The 19,422-nt window shown below is 38.5% G+C and overlaps 1 protein-coding gene and 1 long non-coding RNA gene across 4 annotated transcripts in view; one reads left to right on the plus strand and one right to left on the minus strand.

Annotated features, from left to right (window-relative positions):
• The window catches only part of DPYD (dihydropyrimidine dehydrogenase), a 338,238-nt gene that overhangs the window by 290,397 nt on the left and 28,419 nt on the right, over positions 1 to 19,422 (plus strand). For both annotated transcript variants that reach the window (XM_027740750.2, XM_039378355.1), the window contains one exon: positions 2,193 to 2,372. In XM_027740750.2, coding sequence (XP_027596551.1) covers positions 2,193 to 2,372 — 180 coding nt within the window. The remainder of the gene's footprint in view (positions 1 to 2,192; positions 2,373 to 19,422) is intronic.
• LOC120322608 overlaps positions 5,658 to 19,422 on the minus strand; it is a 45,730-nt gene continuing 31,965 nt past the window's right edge. For both annotated transcript variants that reach the window (XR_005562416.1, XR_005562417.1), the window contains exons 2-4: positions 6,899 to 6,962; positions 6,321 to 6,418; positions 5,658 to 6,231 (exon numbers count right to left, since the gene is read on the minus strand). This is a non-coding gene — a long non-coding RNA (uncharacterized LOC120322608). The remainder of the gene's footprint in view (positions 6,232 to 6,320; positions 6,419 to 6,898; positions 6,963 to 19,422) is intronic.

Genomic DNA, 19,422 nt, shown 5'->3' on the forward strand with positions numbered 1-19,422 from the left:
AGAAGAGGAGGATCATTTGAAACCACTTGTTTGTTTGAAGTCCTTCCATTTCAAGTAACATTTTTCTTTAGTGCAGAGATTTACATTTTTCTTAAAGTTGCATTTTGCCTTCAGTTCCGGACCTTATTTGGCTTTCCAGGGAAGGCAAACAGTGCACTGCACATAGACTCACAGGGATCAAATGTTAGCTCTTAGTGTGATATTATCTTCTGCACGTTTTTATATTATTGCGGTTCATAACACTGCATCACAAGATGGAAAACAGTAAAAGCCTCTTTATTTATAAGGTTATTACAGGTATCCTCCAGTGTATCTCATGTGTACACATCCTGTCAAAATATTTCAGGATTTTGACAACAGTGTCTGAACTTGTTTCAAGTGACATGACATGGCTTTTAACTGTATTTTTTATAGTTTCAGTGTTTTTAAGCATAGCTAATAGAAGTGTTACCCATGCACAAAAAAAAAAAGAATTCCTTGGTGAACGAAAAGGTTTAAATAAGCGTCAGTTAAATTTTGCAGTTAAATTACCTGTATGGGAAATTATTATGATGCTCTCTGTAATTGCTATCGGGAAAAAAAAATCTTGAAGCCTGTGGAAGGCATAACAAACCTAATTAATGCCCACTCTGTTTCTTCAGAGAAAGATTTTATGTAATGTAAATGCACTGCATAGAAAATGTTATTGTGCTTATTTTATAGTTTGCCTTTATTTTTTTCTTGCACAGCTGTAGTGTATGGTATTTCCCAATGCAGTGTGTACCTGTCTTCAGGATTGCAAATTGTATTGTCATTTCTGAAATGTGAAAAACAATTATATATTTCCTTATTTTTCAAGTGTTGATGTCAATTATGATCTAAGGTATACTGGATGTGTTTGTGCATGTGCACACATTCATGTTCTAAAATAGCTGACTATTTCATTGTTGTGTTCACTATGTGTGCATGGAAGTCAAGTTATTATCAGGAGCACTCTTTTTAGCTTTTATAATAAAAGCTGAATCAGAGGCTGAAAACACTGACACATCTGGAATTTAAGAGCATTTCCAGAGACTGACAATTAATGGTACTCAATCAACCCTGCACCTCATCACTGATGGCTGATTAGAGTTTAGCTAATGAGAAGGTATTCAGGGAACAGTCAGGGATTTTTTATTCAGTTTGGTTGGGGATCTCTATGGGTTTAAATCTGAGCTGATATCCACAAAATGGTCCAGAAGAATCCATGTAAATAGTCAGACTATTCTCTGCTGTCAGTAGTTTTGTAGATCAGGGATCATTGCTTTAAAAGTTTATAAAGCTATATTGCTCTCTGTGTTTCTAAAGTATCTAAAATAAAGTGTCCTGGCCTCCCAGTAGCTCTGACCGGGAAATGGTGATTAGCAGAAGGGGACTGTTCTGGTCTGTGCCTGGCAGTGCTCACCCATACTAACAGGTCAGCTTATTGGGTGTTTGCTGAGACACTACCATTGGATCCAGATTCGTCTGGAGGGTATCCAGGGAAAAGACAAGAGGCAATGGGCACAAACTGGAACACAGGAAATTTCATTTAAGTATAAGAAAAAACCTGCAAGGGAGACTGAATACTGGACCAAGTTCCTCAGAGAGGTGTAGTCTCTGTCTTTGGGGATATTCAAATCCTGACTAGATACAGCCTTGGGTAGCCTGCCCTAGCTGACCCTTCTCAGAGCTGGGAGGTTGGACAACGAGACATGCCTTCCAATCTCAGCAAGTCCGTGGCTCTTGCTTAATTGGGACCTAACTGGTTATGTCCGGACTTCCTTAACAGAGCAGGCTGGGGAATACCACTGTATGTGTGTTTGCAAGCAAAGGTCTGAACAGAGATGATGGTTTGTTTGCCAGTGTGCTTGGTGCACTCACCATCAACACCCCGGAAGGCACACCTGGGGCTGGGCTTGCAGGTTCACCTCTGAACAGCCTTTAGGTCTGGTCTAAGGGCTGCCACTAGGCAACTCGGCCATAACTAGTGTCATTGAGCCCTTTTTTTCCTGAACTACAGTGGTGGTATCGTGACATAGGATTAAGCAGACAGCTAATATCCTCAGTTCTTGCAGTTCTTTCCCAGTGGAGTTGTAGAAAGGGTCATCTGATAATCAGTGAGTACAAAGAGCTTGATAATTCCATGTGCTTCTCTGCCAGGATGTTGATGATAACTGACTTACATTTTGTAGGTGTGCAGTGCAATCCAAAATCAAGATTTCACTATTATTGAGGACTACTGCACTGGGCTGCAAGCTCTTCTTTACCTGAAAAGCATTGAGGAACTTGAAGACTGGAATGGACAGAGTCCTGCAACCATGCGCCACCAGAAAGGAAAACCAGTACCTAGAATTGCTGACTTGATGGGAAAGGTATGTTGTTCCATTGACATTCTTGACTCTATGTCTTGGCTTTGAATGTGATTCCATAATCATTGTATGCAGTTTCTGCTACTTACCTTGATTAATCACTGCTGCTGTCACAATTAGTCACCAGGTCTTTTTCCTTCTGAGTATTAACAAATATCTGAAAGCAGCTTAAGAAGGCAAACTTGAAATGACTTGATATGGGCTAACATGTTTACTATAAATGTGATCACTTGATTCATAACATCATGTCTTTAAAATGTCTTTTTAAACAGGCAAATGCATTAGAACAAGTTCTGGAACTGTTTGTTTTAATGAAACTCAACTCAGTTCAGATTGATATTAATATTGTGCCAGAAATTCCTGGGTGTTCCAGCTGGAGTGCAACATTCAGGAGACATGCAAAACCCCCCTCACACTGGATCTGACCAGCTGAGGCAGGTGTAATCTGTTAGTTGGAACACTAGATCAGGTAGGAGTGGCCCTTCAGTCACTGTACTTAAGCATCTCAAGGTCTTTCATGTCTGCTGACACCCAAATGCTCTCTGAGGCAGAGAAGTTCCAGGTGAAGATCAGTGACACCAAAGGAGTTAATAAATTCCACAATATCATTTAAACCTAGAAAGTCTGTGATGAAATAGGAATGTAAACTATGGTCTCTATGAAATCCTGTCCTCTGGACTGTCTTTCCTCTCTGCTCCGGTAGTTCCCTGCTACAAAAGCATTTTTGTCAGATGCAGTGGGTTTCAGCTGCCCCAGTACTGCTCATCCCTCCACCAGGGCACCTGCTGATCCATGCTGAGAAGCAGGGAAGTGTAACTGGCTTCCTAGTGATGCCCCACTGCCTACTGCTCTAAGCAAAATACCTGCACAGCAGGGAGGCTGAGCTTTTGTTTCTGGTTACTAGAGGGGATCACTTTGAAGACTGATTTCAGTTATACATCATGCCTATTGATTATCCTTCCCAAAAATCTGATATACGCCTGTTGAAAATGTTGTAAAAAGTAAAGAATTACAAAAGAATAGGATTTGGAGTGTCAAACGCCTCCAAATCTCTGCTTATCATTGCTGATGACTGGAATTGGATTTAGCAGGAGATTAGAGACTCCTATATTGTTGTTGTTCTCTGTGGAGCTCTGAAAATTATAACATTACCTTCAAGGAGGAAAGACAATCCTATTCCTAAAGCTCTGGATAATACGCTGCTTAAAAATAAACCAAGATATAAGCAGTTTCATTTTCATCCACTTATGTTAAGCAGTTAAACCAGGCTCAAAGGGTTATATCTAAACTTCTTTCCTTTAACACTTGTAGAAACCTGCACAGCATTTCCAACTCATGTTACAGAGATTTGTTGTAATTCTTCTTTAAAGCTGCATTCAGTGTTCTATCTTTGTATTACCTTTGTATTTTACCAAACAGACAACTGTTGTCAAAGACAAGGAAAAAAATTATAATTCTTAGACTTTTTTGCTTGTCACTACATCAATAATTAACTTTAAAAAGGTTGTTTGAAAATATGCTTTAAGGAAGCATTTAATAATTCAAAGGAATCTTAACTTGAAACAGGTCATATGAAAAAGAATAAAAACAAACCCTATGTAATCTTATCTGGCTGACTCTGTTACACATTTAAAAGGAATAAGACATGCAGAATATAATTGATTGTGTATTTGTATTAGCACCGAACTATATCCCATTGTATCATTGCTACTAAATAATAACATTTAAACTTAAGCGGACTGCATCATTGATAAGCTAGTGATACGTTTCAGGCATAAGCTCAGGATGGCTCTTCGTCCAGGAATGAACAATCAAGGGAAAAGGAAGAAAAATAATATAACATGGGTAAAAGGAAACACTGTGATAAATGATCCTACTAGGGGCAATCAAATACAAAGACTTGATATCATTAATATTTATAATATAATTAGCAAGACTGTGCCTAAGCAGTGTTATTAGTGTAACTAATTATGTTATCATAAACTAAGTTTGCAGTATTGTAGGAATCAGTATTCTTACTTTCATAAATTATTATCAATATTGGATTTCATGTACTTGTGTCTAGTAAATTTAGTTAAGTACTGTAGTTTCATCTCAATTTAAACACCAATATCTAGCTTGCTTGGCAGCAAGTCATCATACACACTTCTGATTCTCTTTCTAAAATAAATTCACTAAAAAGCATGTCCTTACTCTCTATTTCAAACAGAGAAGATAACCTATTGATATGTTCTCATCAATAAAAGTAATGTGTAGGAATGTGTATGTTATAGATGGAGTAAAATGTGACAGCTTAAATCCTGCCTTACAGTTTTAAAAACGTGCAAGAAGCTGTCCAATTTTGTATTGGTATTACCATGAGATGAAATGCAGTTTCTTCAGTTAGACCCTGTGATAAGCTAAATAGCAAATACTGCTGAACATTTGCATTCAAAAAAAAAAGTGAAGATGCTAATTTTGATATGTTGTGGTTTTAGTGCAGTAAATGTAAAAATAAAAAGGATTCATCCTTCTTTTTGTTACAAGATTACTATTATTTTCAAATAGAATCACAAGGATAGGAAGTTCAGGCATTTGACATTTTAATAATAAGGAACTAGGAGAGAATTATTTTCACTAACATCAAGAACCACTTCCTTTCTGATTGTGTACAAATTCGTTGGCCTCTACCAGTTTTAAATAGATTGCAAATTTAGGAGCCGTTCTGTTTCCAGCTAGGTATGCTCATAATTGTATATGTTCTGATTCACAGTGCAATATTGAGTGATAATGTCTCTATTTTTATGTAACGGTGGGCAACTTTATTTAAAATTAATTTTCTATCTTGGTTTCAGTATCAAACAGATACTGAGTGCAGAGTGTTACCACAGGAGAGTGACACAGTGGAGTTTTGTCGTTAAATATTGTAGTATTCGATGACCAGAGTAAACTAAAGATAAATACCTTCTCCTAAATGGTACACCTGACATCAAATTTAAACTGTCTTGCCATGCAGTCACCAGATAAATGACAAACTGAACAGTTATCACTGACAGTTGTTACATTTATCACAATAATTTCCTTCTTAAACAGAAAGAATACTGAAAGTACTGTGCTAAATAGTGTAATATAACAAGCAGTTAAATAGCAAACATAAAATGCTCGGTCCGAGAAAGGGAATCATGTTGATTATTATCTGTTCATCCTTCTGTATTAATGAAACTAATACTTCCATTTGATAATTTATAGCCATTGAAATATCAGAAGCATCATAGCACTAGACAGTATTTTGGAAACTTGAGTGCTGTTTTTGTTTTTCACTGTTCCAGAATCTATTTTTTTTCGTATATAGACCCTAAATTTATCATCTTTGACACAGAGGTAGATATTTTCCAATGTTTTTTTCAGTAGCACTAGCTTTTTCCCTTTTGCTAACACAGCAGTTGCTTACCAGTGTCTAGAATGTGACCTGTAGTACTACGCTGACTGTAGTAGCAGTGAGATTTCCACTTAGAAATGCTAGCCACAGTTGTGGCTTCCAGTCACTGGGTGATACAGTTTTCCATAGCTTCACCAATTTTACTCATTCTTTCCTGTGGTTGTAGTCTTATCCGTGACAGCTCCAAAAATAGTCCTAGCACAGATGCTGCATCAGGCTCACAAAGATGGCCAAAGCCAGTCTTCTGGGCTTCCTTCCTCATTGCTTTTTTGATGGCTTATTTAGTTGGCATTTGCTTTTTTTTCTGTGGGAGAACTTGACATTTGAAGCCTTGGCACAGGTGACTGTCATTAATATCAACTCTGAATCACCTTTGCATTAAATGCATGGAATAAAACTTGTCAGCTTGTTTCGGCTTTAATCTCAGTTTGCAAATCTTTGACACTGAGATGAGAGAATGGCAAGGTAATGATGACACCACACTGCTTCTCACTGACTCCTTCAAGGAAAAACTTTTGTAAAAGCACACTTACCTCAGCATGAATTTAGGACTGAGATCAAGCGCATGATGCAGTCAGGCAGACAGTTAAGATGTAGTGCACACTCTTACAACCCAAAGTTATTAGGATGACTGCATAAAAGAGAGGAAGGGCATAGTTAAGTCTCCTTACAATCCAGAATTAACAGAATTATGTTTTAAAATAATATTCTAATTTTCTCAGGAGGATACATGACCAGGAGTGATAAAGATGACTGTTCTCACTAGGTCTCTGGGTAAGGTACAGTATTCCCCAGAGGTGCAATTTGATCTCCTGTGTGTCTCACTGTCTCACCTTGTCTGTTTGTTACAGGACTCTTTTATTAGTTGCTCACTGATCTTAATCCAGAGAGCTGAAGTGATTATGTCCCAGAAATGCGATGGTGTCAGCTGGTGATCACAGAAGTGGTGCAGTGTGTCGCTGTATAAACTTCCACCTAATGTCAGCTATAAAAATCATACTTAATGCAGTGGCCACTATACATGTCAGGGAACTAAACATCAAAAATATGGCGATATATTCAGTTGGTAGATGTGGGTTTATAGGAAGAGATAAATATGGATGGTTCATACCTTGCTTTCAGCACCAGTTTTCCAAAAAGTGACGTTCGTTTGATCATGTCTAAAAGATAAAAAACTAAAAATAAGAAAAAATAATTTAAGCGTCTTGATTCCAGAAATATGCAAAATACAAACAAAACTGTTTTAATAGTGGATAATTCTCAACTGGTAAGGTTGTGCTGTATTAAAAATATTAAAACTGTATGTGATAAAAACACATTTATAAACAGTGGCTTTTTTCAGCAGACAGAGAAAGAGAATGATGCTGTACATGCACAGCGTGTGAACTTCAGTGAAAATTCATCACCTTAGATTTAGCAAGCTGCTGATTTTCATCTTTGAATGGACTTCCCATTGAAACAGACTTCCTATTAAGACTAAAATACTCATTTCCTTCAAGTATCTATGGGTACTGAAAGCTGAGTCTTCTGAACAATACAAATTTGCTAAATCCTAACTGTATTGCAGTCAAATCTAAATAGCCGTTTATATGGAAGAGAAAAAAAACCCTTGCTATACCAACTAGATTTCATACCAAATATTAAATCAACTCTTAAATAAATAAATTAAATGTGAACTCCCAGCCATGCACAAAGTTTTGGCTGCCTTCAGATTCTTCAAGATCTCTGACTGCCTTCACTGAGCAGAGGTTTACACCCTTCATTTTTGGAAGTGCTCCTTGTTCTTTGGGAAGGCAAATTGGTCCAGTATAGTAAAGAACTGTCCTCTTTTTTCCAACACTGCATAAAAAAGACAGAACAAATGGTGTTTGTGGCTATGTCCAGAAATACAGGCCATTTCATCATATGTTGGTATAGAGATTGCAGTTAAAAAATAACATTGATAAAGAAACTCTTTTTCCCATATTGCCATCAACAGTTCTGAAGAAGAGTCAGAGGGGGGGGAAATAGATTTAGGATGTGGTGGGTTGACCCTGGCTGAACGCCAGGTACCCACCAAAGCCACTCTGTCATTCCCCTCTGCAATTGGACAGGAGACAAAAAATATAATGAAAGGCTCATGAATTGAGATAAGGACCGGGAGAGATAACTCACTGATTACCACGACAGGCAAAATAGACTCAGTTTGGGGATATTAATTGCATTTATTACCAATCAAAATCAGACCAGAATAATGAGAAGTAAAACAAATTTTAAAAACACCTTCTCCTTACCCCCCTCCTTCTTAGTTTTACCTCCTCGTCCCCGGTGGTGCAGGGAGTCAGGGAAAGAGGGTTACAGTCAGTTCATTACACATCATTTCTGCCACTGCTCAGGGAGAAGAGTTCTTCCCCTGCTCCAGTGTGAGGTCCCTCCCACAGGAGATAGTTCTCCATGAACTTCTCCAGCATGAGTCCTTCCCATGGGCTACAGTTCTTCATGAACTGCTCCATTGTGGGTCCCTTTCATGGGGTGCAGTCCTTGAAGAACAGGCTGCCCCAGCATGGGTCCCCCACAGGGTCTGAGGTCCTACCAGGAAACCTGCTCCAGCATGATCTTCTCTCTCCATGGGTCCACAGGTCTCTGCCAGGAGCCTGTTTCAGGGCAGGCTTCCCACAGGTTTGCAACCTTCTTTCAGGCATCCACCTGCTCTAGAGTAGGTCTGCTCCACTGGCTGCAGGTGGATCTCTGCACCCCCGTGGACCTCCCATATCACAGGAACTGTGCATCAGCACACTCAAGTTCTTGTTGGGTTGACCAAAAATAAGGTTCCCCCAAAGTGTCTCGACCATCATTTTCAGGCAGATGAAGAAGTAGGTTCTTTCCTTCTGCTCCTCGCTTAGTCTTCACTTCCTTGCTTGATGATGAAAGATCTCCACAGGCATTGTTTCTGGTGAGAGTCTGGTGGTTCTCTGTGGGGCATCACCAGCAGCATTTTGGGGAGCACCAGCGGAGCATTCCTCTGTACCCCACTGTGCAAGTCCTGTTTGGCAGGTTTGCTGCATTGGTGAGCTTCCCAACCTTTTAAGCTGAATTCAATTATGAGCCTGACCAATCTGTAGGAAAAAAGAACCACTCTGACATTAGTGGTTTTTTGACTGTTCTATTATGGAAGTTTATGTAGTGATTACCTACAGTGCTGTTTCTCACACAGAGAGCAGGTTGTTACGTAAAATGTATCTTCTCTAACAGTAGAGCCATTTACAGTAGAAATGTATAAAACAAAAGGAACTAGGATTATTAAAGTGTATTTAAAGTAGTTTAATCTTTGTGGGTTTTATATGTACTGTATGCTAAATTTGCTTCGAGCATGGAGTTTAAAGTTTCAGATGCACAGCCAGTAAATGTGGCTATTAAGAAGCCATGTATTCCTGTTAACTCCTTGGCTGTGGCGGTTTTAATGCGTTCACTGCTGGCAGTGGACATCAAGCCAGGAAAATCCAACTCCTGATGCAAAAGGATTTAAAAAAAAAAAAATCCAGGCACTGCCAAAAATACATAATTCTTTTTTTGTACTCTGCAGTTTGTTTTACTTAGGGAAACGGCCTGGTCATACCCTGCAGCATGCATTCATTACAGTGATCTTTGACTGGCAGATGCAGAGTAATAAGATGCATATTTTAGTGCTTATTATAATACCCTGTCCAAAAACAACTTGACAAATTTGTGATTTCGACAGTATCTCATTTTGCTGGCTGCAGTGCTCTGTGATTGCCTAGTACACGTGGCTTCCAGATTATGCATACCACCAATACTGCTCATTAAAATGGCCACAGTTCACCAGTTTCGGTAGCTTGGAACGAACTTGGAATGAATTATTATACAACAAAGAGGCTGCTGTCATGCAGAACAAAAGACAAGCAAAAGAGAGCTTCGGCTTAATGAGGCTAAGTGAGTGTCTCCCCTGCATCACCAGCTACTTGACGGCCTTTGAGCATGGATTTTTTTCTCCACAGGCCAAAACCTTTGGTCTATTATTTTGTGTTTATGCACCTTGAGGCTAATATACATTTTAATATGCTGCACATGGAGAAAAAAATCAGCCATTAGATTAGAACATGTGCACTCCCTGTTAAGTTAATGACAGCCGAACATAGAGATAAATTTAGGTTTTCATATTTAATTATAGCACAGTGCAGTACGTTTAGCAAGGATAAATTGCACTATTATTATGCTTCATTTTTTTTGACATCTTTTCATATTAACCATGCACACTTACCCCCACTTCCTCCCCGGTGTCACACATAATGTCTCTGTGCATCATCCTTCTCTAACACCATTAATTTTTTATTCTGTACAGTTGTATATGTATTGTTGTATTTGTTACTTAGGGTTAGCTTGCTAGTTGGATAAAACCATTCAAAACAACCTTTGTGTTAGGTGATCTACATAGGCAGTAATGACAGAAAAAAAAAAAACACCATAAAAAGAACTGTCTTGTGTGGCCAGAAATGGCTCCTCACATCTGCTCCCAGAGCAGAGTTTCCAACCCTTCTCCTCTGGATGCTTTCAGCACAACATGCACTGTCTGTGACTCCTTTCTCAAGGAATTGAATTGGAAAAACCAGAGAAATAATATGTGGATGGTTAAATTAGTTCTAAAGTATTTTGTAGTTGGATAATATTAATGTGGACAACGGTGATATTAATATAAAATGTCTCTATAACTGTGTAGGAACTAAACCACACCTAATGTTCTAGGTGGTGTGTGCTATTTGTTGGCGCTTTGTACATGTGTTATCTTTGTCAGAGCTGTTGCTGCAAGAATAGCATGAGGAATTAGGTTAGATATCAGCCTTATAGAAGACAATATGAATTTAAACATAGAGGCAAGCTGGCATGCAAGTCAGTCTTTCTACGTTCCTATCAAGTTTAATGGGAGTATTTGACAATTTTTGTGCTACCATGTGATGGTAGCACATGGTGGTGGTGATGTTGGACTATTTGTTAGTACCTGAGAGAGCTCTCAGATTTGCTTTCAGCTCTGGTCTGAGCTATTCCGGTAGCTGTGGTTTGTGAAAAATATATTTGCATGCTTCACGAAATTAAGGAAATACTGGTATTTTCCAAAGTGGATTAGAGCAGGTAATAACTCACAGGAAGAAGATTTTCCTCCTCCTGCTGTGTATATAAACAAGCAGAAGATATTATGCTACAGGCTTATTCCTAGATTATTTCTTATTGGATAGTTGTTTCGTGACAAAAGACACTGTGGCTTGATGACCAGAGGGTCATGACAGGAATAATAATCACCATATGAAAGGGTGTCTGGATCTTGGTGATAAAGCATTCCTCATCACAATCAGTCAGCACTTGCTGGTGCAAGAATTTTCCTCAATGGCAGAGATCAACTCTTTCATATTCATTGAGAGCAAATCAGTCTCTCTTTCCCTCTCCCTCTCCCCCCTCTTCCTCCAACCTTCAGTTCTGTACCAGCTTTTACTGCGAAAGAGTATTTTCTTTGTCAGGTGAAAGTCACAGAGTTTGAGGATGTTTAGGGTGCTGCAGTATTTGCGGGATTGGTATTAGTTGCAGAGCCTTACTCTTTGTGTCCTCACAGAGTAAAGCTCTGGTCAGCAGTGATTGATAGCTAATTGTCCACAGTTCAAGCACTAGAAAATGGGTCGGCAATTAATTTATGTGTGCAAAACTCTTCTCCCTGATTTTGTAAGTGCAGATTTTGATGCAAATTGCATCTGTGAAAGCAAGGTTGTGGCTTTCAAAATGTAAGCTATAATTACTAGTCTGAGAACCTGATGATACAAAATTCTTTCTCTAGAATCTATCCCTAGTGAGAGAAGACATTTATTAACAATATTGTGTATTTCTAAGCAGTAATTCTAACCATTTTTTGTTCATTAAGCACTGGTAAAATACTTGATATTACACAAGATGTAGTCTTATGGAGTTGCAGGTTGTGTCCTACAGACATTCCAGATGGCTTAGAAACATCTATGCAATCAGAAAGGCCTCTTCTGTATCTACAGGTAGCTATTATTTGTAAAAACTGATTTTATTTGTGTGTTCCCGTTTTGTTTTTGGTACTAGTCACAGGCACACATACTGATGTGTAAGAAAAGACTTGGATTTTTTGCTTGTGAAAGCTAAAAGCTTTAAGCTTTTCATCTAATAAAGCTGTTTACTGGGGTAGCAGGGTGCTCTGTGGGCTACAGTGCTCCATGCAAGGAAAGTGCAAAATTAAGTCTGTGTTATTGGAAATAGAAAGCAGACTTAAAATTCGTTTTCAGCCTATTTTCCAAGAATTGTGTTATTCTTATGCTAGTTTTGAGAGGAAGTTTGACAAGAACATCTTTTAATTCTCTTAGGAACAGATTTGGCCCCTAAGAACAGCCCTGAGTGTAGCAACATGCACATATGTATGAGAAATCTAGGAGTGACTTGCAAGGAGAGGATAGAGAAGCTAAAACTCTTAAAGTGTCCATATGTCCTGCCCAAATGATGTATGTAAACATAAGAGGTGGAGAACTCAGTGCTTTACAAATATTTGAAGTTTGCAATCAGTTGAGAAAGAGGGATTTTATGATGTAGAGTGAAAACTCAACCAAGACTGATGAGTTGAATTGGGAAAAAAAAATATAGTGTTCAGGGGAGGTAGGAGAAAAATTACCCTGATTGGAAGAAAAGTGTTTTTGTAGAAATGATGGAGGTTTCATATACTGGGTTTCTGAGATTAAAGGTAGGGAAGACCTTTGAAACTCGAATGCATAGACTCTAATGGAAGTACTGCTGGGAGAAATTCTGGGTTGCCAGGACTATGTGCTGGACTTGCAGACTTTTCCTGTCTGCACAAGCTAGCCCATGACCCTTTCCAGCATTATAGATGTCCAGCCACTGGATCCTGGTGAAGTGTTCAGATAGTGACTCAGCACGAGTCACTGGAGCGATCATTATCCAATAGTATACAATTGACATGGTGTTTTGCCTAAAGAATAAGATCAGACTTAAGGAACATGATTATGACCTTTCCCACTTATTTTACTTTCATTACTCTAAGCCCTTGAAGATTTTTCTGTAATCTTCTGTGGTTTTGATCCAACCTCATGGATGTCTCAGCAGCCGAAGCTGTACTTCCTGAGTTTTTATGGACAAATGGATTAAAAATGGCTTTCTGTTTCATTGCCCATTAGTCATACACTGGCACAGGGCAACTGCCCCCAGTAACTGAACAGAGCTGTTGGGCACACCATTTCTACATGTAGAAGTTAGGAAAAGAGATTTCTGCACTTTGCTGACCTATTCATGCTGAACAGAATTCATTAAGGCCCAGGAACTGTGTTTGGGTTCCAGGGAAAAATTATAGCCAGCCTGTAATCTGCTGCTCCTCACTGGGGCTCTGTAATAGTTCGAAGTGGCTTGGCAAGAACTTTATTGATTTCTCAGGATCTCATTCAGGCTGATTGCACTTGGGTGCTCCGATGGTTGATGTTTAAGAACACCTACCCCGGCTGTTATTAAGAAGGTGGGTCTAATCTTCACATAGGTAAGACCCTGTTTGCCCTTCATTCAACTCAGCAGACAAGTTTTAATGGAATAGCTCCTTTTATATTTTATGCCATGAGTATGTTTTTGATTGCCACACTTGTAACTGTCTAGTCAATGTATAACCCATATATTGGTGGGGATATGTCATATCATCTATCTCTTCCTTCTTTAATCATTTTGTGTCTTTTCTGTTTGACTTGGAATAATTAGTACATTTTTTTTCTATTCCTGTGTTGTCTTTCTTCCAAGTTAATAATTTATTTATATAAAAGCTATAAAATACCATGTTGTTTTGTACAGTATGTCTGGATTCATGAAAAACACAGAAGCATATCACTAAAATATGGGGGTTTTCTTAGATTCTTCAAGACAAGACCTTGCAGTTGAATTTAAAGTAGTTGAATTCTAGAATCTATCAACTATAATTTTATTTATTTATATGACCCAACATTACAGCATAGAGCATTATATTCTAGATACTAATTGTTACTTAATATTTTCTGAAATTATTATTATTAGCTAAAAGGCATCTTTTCCAATTCCAAACTGAAAGTCTAATCCAGACACTCCAGCAGTTTTTCCCTGCCTTTACTGAGCCTTCTTTCAAGTGCTGAGCACTCCTGACATTTTGAAATATCCATTTCAAAAATTTCCATTTGTAAATTGAAAGCCAGAAGGCTCATTTAAAACCCACAAAGCTCTGTAAGTGCAAACATATCTATATTTTCTCTTTTACTAAATTGTATTACTAAGCTGGAAACAACTCCCATACCACTGACATTAGGAAAACTTATATTCTGAAACCTCTAAACTTACCAGTTAAAATGGGACCAACAAGAAATCCTTGGGTGACTGAAGCATGAGTTTGCCTTTTGTAACTAAAGGGCACTCAGAAGGAGTGTGGCCTCTCAGAGCCGTTTTGGGTGGTACAGAGCAGGGCTAATAAATGCCTCATGCTTCAGAACTCCTCTCTCTTTTTTTCTTCACAACAAAGTCATCTTCTTTCATTTGATAGACTGCAGGCATTTTCTTAATAATTTTGTCATAGTTTGGGTTTTGACCCTCAGTCCCTGGTTTGTGGGTGGGCTTAAGTGCCTGCTGCTGGATTTTGGACCTAATTACCAGGATAAAGCAGATGGAGGAGAAACAGTATTTACATTTTTCCATAGGACTTAATTTATTTCTCTGTTGTTTATCACTGAGTTATTTTCGTCTGCGTAGTGTGAATAATTTGCAAAGGTATTTATAACAACATTTGAGTGATGAACGTGCAGTCTGAAAAGCTTTAAAGTCTGCCTCTCTGTCTCCATTTAAGAAAAAACCAAACATTTCCTCTCCATCTTGACTGTCTCTTTAATTGCCCCTAAATGGCAGCTTGGGAGGGGATGCCTCTGTGAAGTCATGACCACTGTTTTGACTGTGTGAGTACTGGTTCATAATTCAGCATGCATTGGGAAGATAAATTTTTGTGCAGAATTGAGCATTTATTTTTATGTGAAATCTCAACACGGTCTATTGTAAGAATCTAACTTAACTGTCCAAATACCATCCCCAGCTCATCCACAGAGAAGGGTCTCAATTTAAAGTATCTGGCTGGCTGAGCTGCCCTTAGGATTCTTCAGCACGAGTGAAGTCCCTGACCTTAAGCATTAGCCAGGAGATACTCAGTTGCTGCTGCGAAAGGGACTGTGTCACAACAAAACTTGCTTTCAGTTTCAAGCATTGATAGGTTGTACACTGTTATCAGTCCAACAGCAGATAATTCTATAAAGCAATTGCAATGAAAACTTGAATACTCAAGAATTACATAGGTAGTGGTGGATACATAAAAATCTGAGCTCATAACCATAGACTCCCCTCCTCAGTCCCATAAGGGTACTTTAATTTTCTTCCTGTCTTGCAGCTCATAAACATGCTTCTTTTCAGAACACACCCCAAATGCTGTTGGAAAAGGGCTATAAAGTTTTATAGATATATTTGAGAGTATTATAAAAGTATAATAAAGTAAAAATACTGCAAAGAAATAGAAATTATTGAACAACTGAATTAAAATTTTAAGCTGGGATTGTTTTATTGCATTTGCGTTCTATTTGTCTTTTGCGGTCATGAAGGGATAGAATTCTTTTTGGAGTTCAGAAAATTTAGAATTTTGATTTTAATGTAACATTTTATTTTAGTATACTTGTAAAAATTTGCTTAAACACTTAAATAATTTCAGTATGTTGCTGAAGACTACTTATTGTTAGCTCAATCAGTAAAAAAGTGAGCTCTGCTGTTTATCTTTTGAAAATGTTTTACTTGATTTTAGGGAAATATTTCTAGATCAGAAATGAAAGTGTTTACTCATACAAATTAAAATGTTAAGTAATTGGGTAGCATTACAGTGAAAATAATGGAACAATAATGGTGGTGAGAAAACGACAGATACTTTGTTTAATGTGAAATCAGTTTCACCCCAAAATGTGTCCCCTTTCTCTGAAAACTGGGCAGAGAAAGCAACACAATTGTTCTCAGTAGTGCTGCTCCCTCTTTCCTGTTTAGAAGAGAATACTATACCAAATGGTCATCGCGAAGGTGAACAGTAAGAAAGTCTGCTGACTTGATGAGTACCATAGCTTATCTACATTCTCACAGACAGGAGTTTTTGCAACTTAAAGTTTTCATTCTATTTTGTGGGGATTTTTTTCCCGTCCAAAGTCAGGTGGACTATGAGACATTCGAATTTTGCCCATGGTCTCTCAATCTCTCAGAGATAGTTGCAAAGTTCAAAATATTTCAAGATTTTCTCTCCTACAGTGGCTCCACAGTGGCTGTTCCTGGCTCACCGTCCATGGCTCCCCTGCCACCTTCTACCCATCTTGCCCTGAGTCCAGGCCTGGGGGATGCTCTGCACAAGCTGCCCTGAACCATGAACCCTGCTGTGGTGAAGCCTGATAAGCCTCATGGCCTGGTCCTGACCATTGTATGCAACCTGTGCTGTAAAAGAGGCAGGAGAGTGATGAAAATTTTATGTAGTGATGTCTGTCTGGGCTTAAGTTCTGGAGGAATTTTTGAAAGATGATGTGTAGCCTAGTGATCTGCACTGGAACCAAGCTGCTGGTTGTGAAGTGAGTTCAGCCAAAAAGTTCAACTGTGATTGTGCCCCGATGGCTTTATGTGCATAAGAACAGTAAGACTTTTTAAAAGGCTACTGGAAATTTTACTGCGATCTGTTGTAGCTGATGATGTCTTAAATTATTCTTCAGCCCTTATCATAGCAATCAGGAACTTCCAATAAAGGCTGAAACCTGCTTTGCTTTGTCTTGTTGCAGGAGTATGTGCTTTTCCCAACTTAAAAAAATAAGAAGTCTTTTAAGACATACAAAAAATGCAGCACGAAACACAGTGTCTGTATCTGGTTTTCACGGGGGATGCTTGAAAGGAATTAGACTGTTTTCCAGGGGAGACTTATGGCACACTGTTTATGTATAAATTAACAACAATGAAAGTGGCAAATTAAAATTGCAACATCAATTTCATTCTTAGTTCTGCTTTGCATTTATATAGAAGGATTTATTACTACCTTCTACTAAGAGGTAAAAGAAAGGAAAGTGTGAAGTAGCAGCAGTTGTAATTATCTTCTGGAAAACTTCAGCTTGCAGAAAATGCTGCAGCATATCTGCTCAGGGACTGAAGTTGCTGTGAGCACACCAGGCCATCCTCCCTCCATTTTCTAGGCTGGATTTCGAGCATTTTCCAACAGAGAGCAGTTCAGCTGTAAGGTTCAGCACACACTGAAGGAAAGATCTGTCTTCCATCTCAGGTGAAGCATTGACCTCCTCTATCACCTCCATTTTTTATTTTTTCTTTTTCTTCCATGCATGTGCTGGCAACAAGGAGTGTTGGTGGTGTGGAAGCCCTAGTTGGGACATCCTGGTATAGAATGGCAAAACAGTGCTTGGCTCTTTTCTTCAGCACCATCAGTACAAAGATCCTTTGTACCTTGTACGCTGGCTTAAACCCCAGGGAAAGACTGTACTCCATGACTCCATTCATTCCTTGCGCTTGCTGGATTTTCAGCAATACATTTTTTATAATACTGATGTATAAGGTGACTGAGTTGGCTTAGGGGCATGTCACAACTGTGGAACAAGCTCCCACAGGACCTAAGACGCAGACAGTGCCTTTGCCTTTCACCCTGTGACAGTAAAAGACACTTTTCCAGCTTTACCTTCTCTTTGTAGAAGTGTATCTATGTTGCTACTTGCTTTTGTTTTTACAGGAAGGAAATTACTAAAATCTTACTAAAACCAAGCAGCCTGTCCCACACACAAAGAATGAGAATGAGAGAGCAGGTGAGCCATGCAAGATAGGTGGAGTTCATTAGTTAACAGACACTGTTGGGATATTTTAATGATGAAGGTGGCATAAAACCTTTGCAAGGGAAGACAACGATGTGAAACAAGTGTCCATTTTATCTCATTTCTTTTGTCTTCTGTAACAGAGACACTGAGAAGCAGGCTCAAGAAACCTAATTAAATACTGAAAGGAAATGAAAATTAGTTCACAGTTCTGTTCCCCAGACTGATTCTGTGAATATTCGATTTGTATTATTTTCAGAAAAAGGTAAGACATTATAACCCAAATTCTCAAGGTATTTCTCATTCTTGAAGAAGAGACTAGGTGTCTGGGCTGGTCTTTAGATATGATCCATACTCCCAGTAGTGTCATTAGGATCTGCCAAGTATTTGATGTATCTCAGATCAGTTTCATTGTTGTAAAAGAAGTCAGTGGACCCCCCAAATCTACTCATTTCTGTTGGGTAAATGTTTAAAGACTTCGAAGCAAAGTTTTCCTAAGGAATGAACAATTGATAGTAAATAATATCAAATAAGCTGAGTTCCCATGTGAGCATTAATCAACATTAACTTCTCAAAGGTGTTATTTCACTTAGAAAGGAGCTTGCTTTAAGACTGGGTTGAAGATACAGCTAATCCTAGTCTCATACTGGAATATTGCTTATTTTCTTGGTTTTTTAAAGCTGTATTTGTACTTCTCCCATTTTTGCCAAAAAAAAGGAAAAAAGAGGGAAAAAAAGAAAAAAAGAGGTGTTCTTAAATGTTAAAAAATACAGTGATAGCTGTGATAAATAACTCCATACTACAACATACTTTTTATTGTTAGCTATAAGCCTTGTATCTCTAGTTCCAGAAAGTCCCTAATGGCAGAGGACAGCGTTTATTGAAATTAGTTGGATGTTACACTGTTTTACTTAATTCTGCCTGGGCACTGACATCAAAAGTGACTAGATTCCTATAGGCACCTAACTTCAGAAAGGAGAGATATGTCTGTACTTTCAAATTAAATGTGCCCAGGAATATTCCTAGGTGCTTAGGCCAGCTGGCACCAAGCAGCCTGTGCCAATGATCAGAAGCTGTTAGTCTCCTAAGCAGGTTGGCTGCAGGCAGGCTGCCTGCTGGGAATGGCTCCTGGAGCATGCTAACTTCCAAAGCCTCTCCAGGAATTGCCTGGGACACTGATAGTCAGCACAGGCCAAAAGCAGGCAAAAAAATATTTTAACATTTTGTTAGGATAGATGACAACATCCTTGTGCCCAGGAACATTCCCAGACACTGATTTACTGCTGTGGTTATAGCGAGTGTCTTGCTAAAGACTCTGAAGGAAAAAAAAAGACAGATAATGGCAGTATGTGAGTGGTCATGAAAGATGGACAGATGGACATAGAAATGAGCTTTATTAGATGTTAGTGAAAATTGCACTCAGAAATAGATATCTAACAGCCTGAGGCTCCAAAATCAAGAAAAGAAGTGAGAATTTTTAGAAAATATCCAGAAATATCTTCTAAGATCTATTAGAATGTAATGTAATATGATTTAAATATATGACTAATACAGACATTTTTATATGGTGTGACTAGTATATATGTATTATCCAAGTATGGGTGGTCTGAAAAAAATGATACCTCACTGTCTTCCCCAACAGCTAACCCGTGAGTTCACTGCATTCTAACAACTGAATTCAGTTTGTATGTGGGATAAAGCTGCAGTGGTTCAATGAGAGCACATTAAGAAGTAGTGCAGATAAACAGGTCAA

The sequence above is a fragment of the Pipra filicauda genome, unplaced genomic scaffold (genome assembly GCF_003945595.2).
Source record: "Pipra filicauda isolate LSUMZ 115617 unplaced genomic scaffold, ASM394559v2 scaffold135_size2527700_pilon, whole genome shotgun sequence".
NCBI lineage: Eukaryota > Metazoa > Chordata > Aves > Passeriformes > Pipridae > Pipra > Pipra filicauda.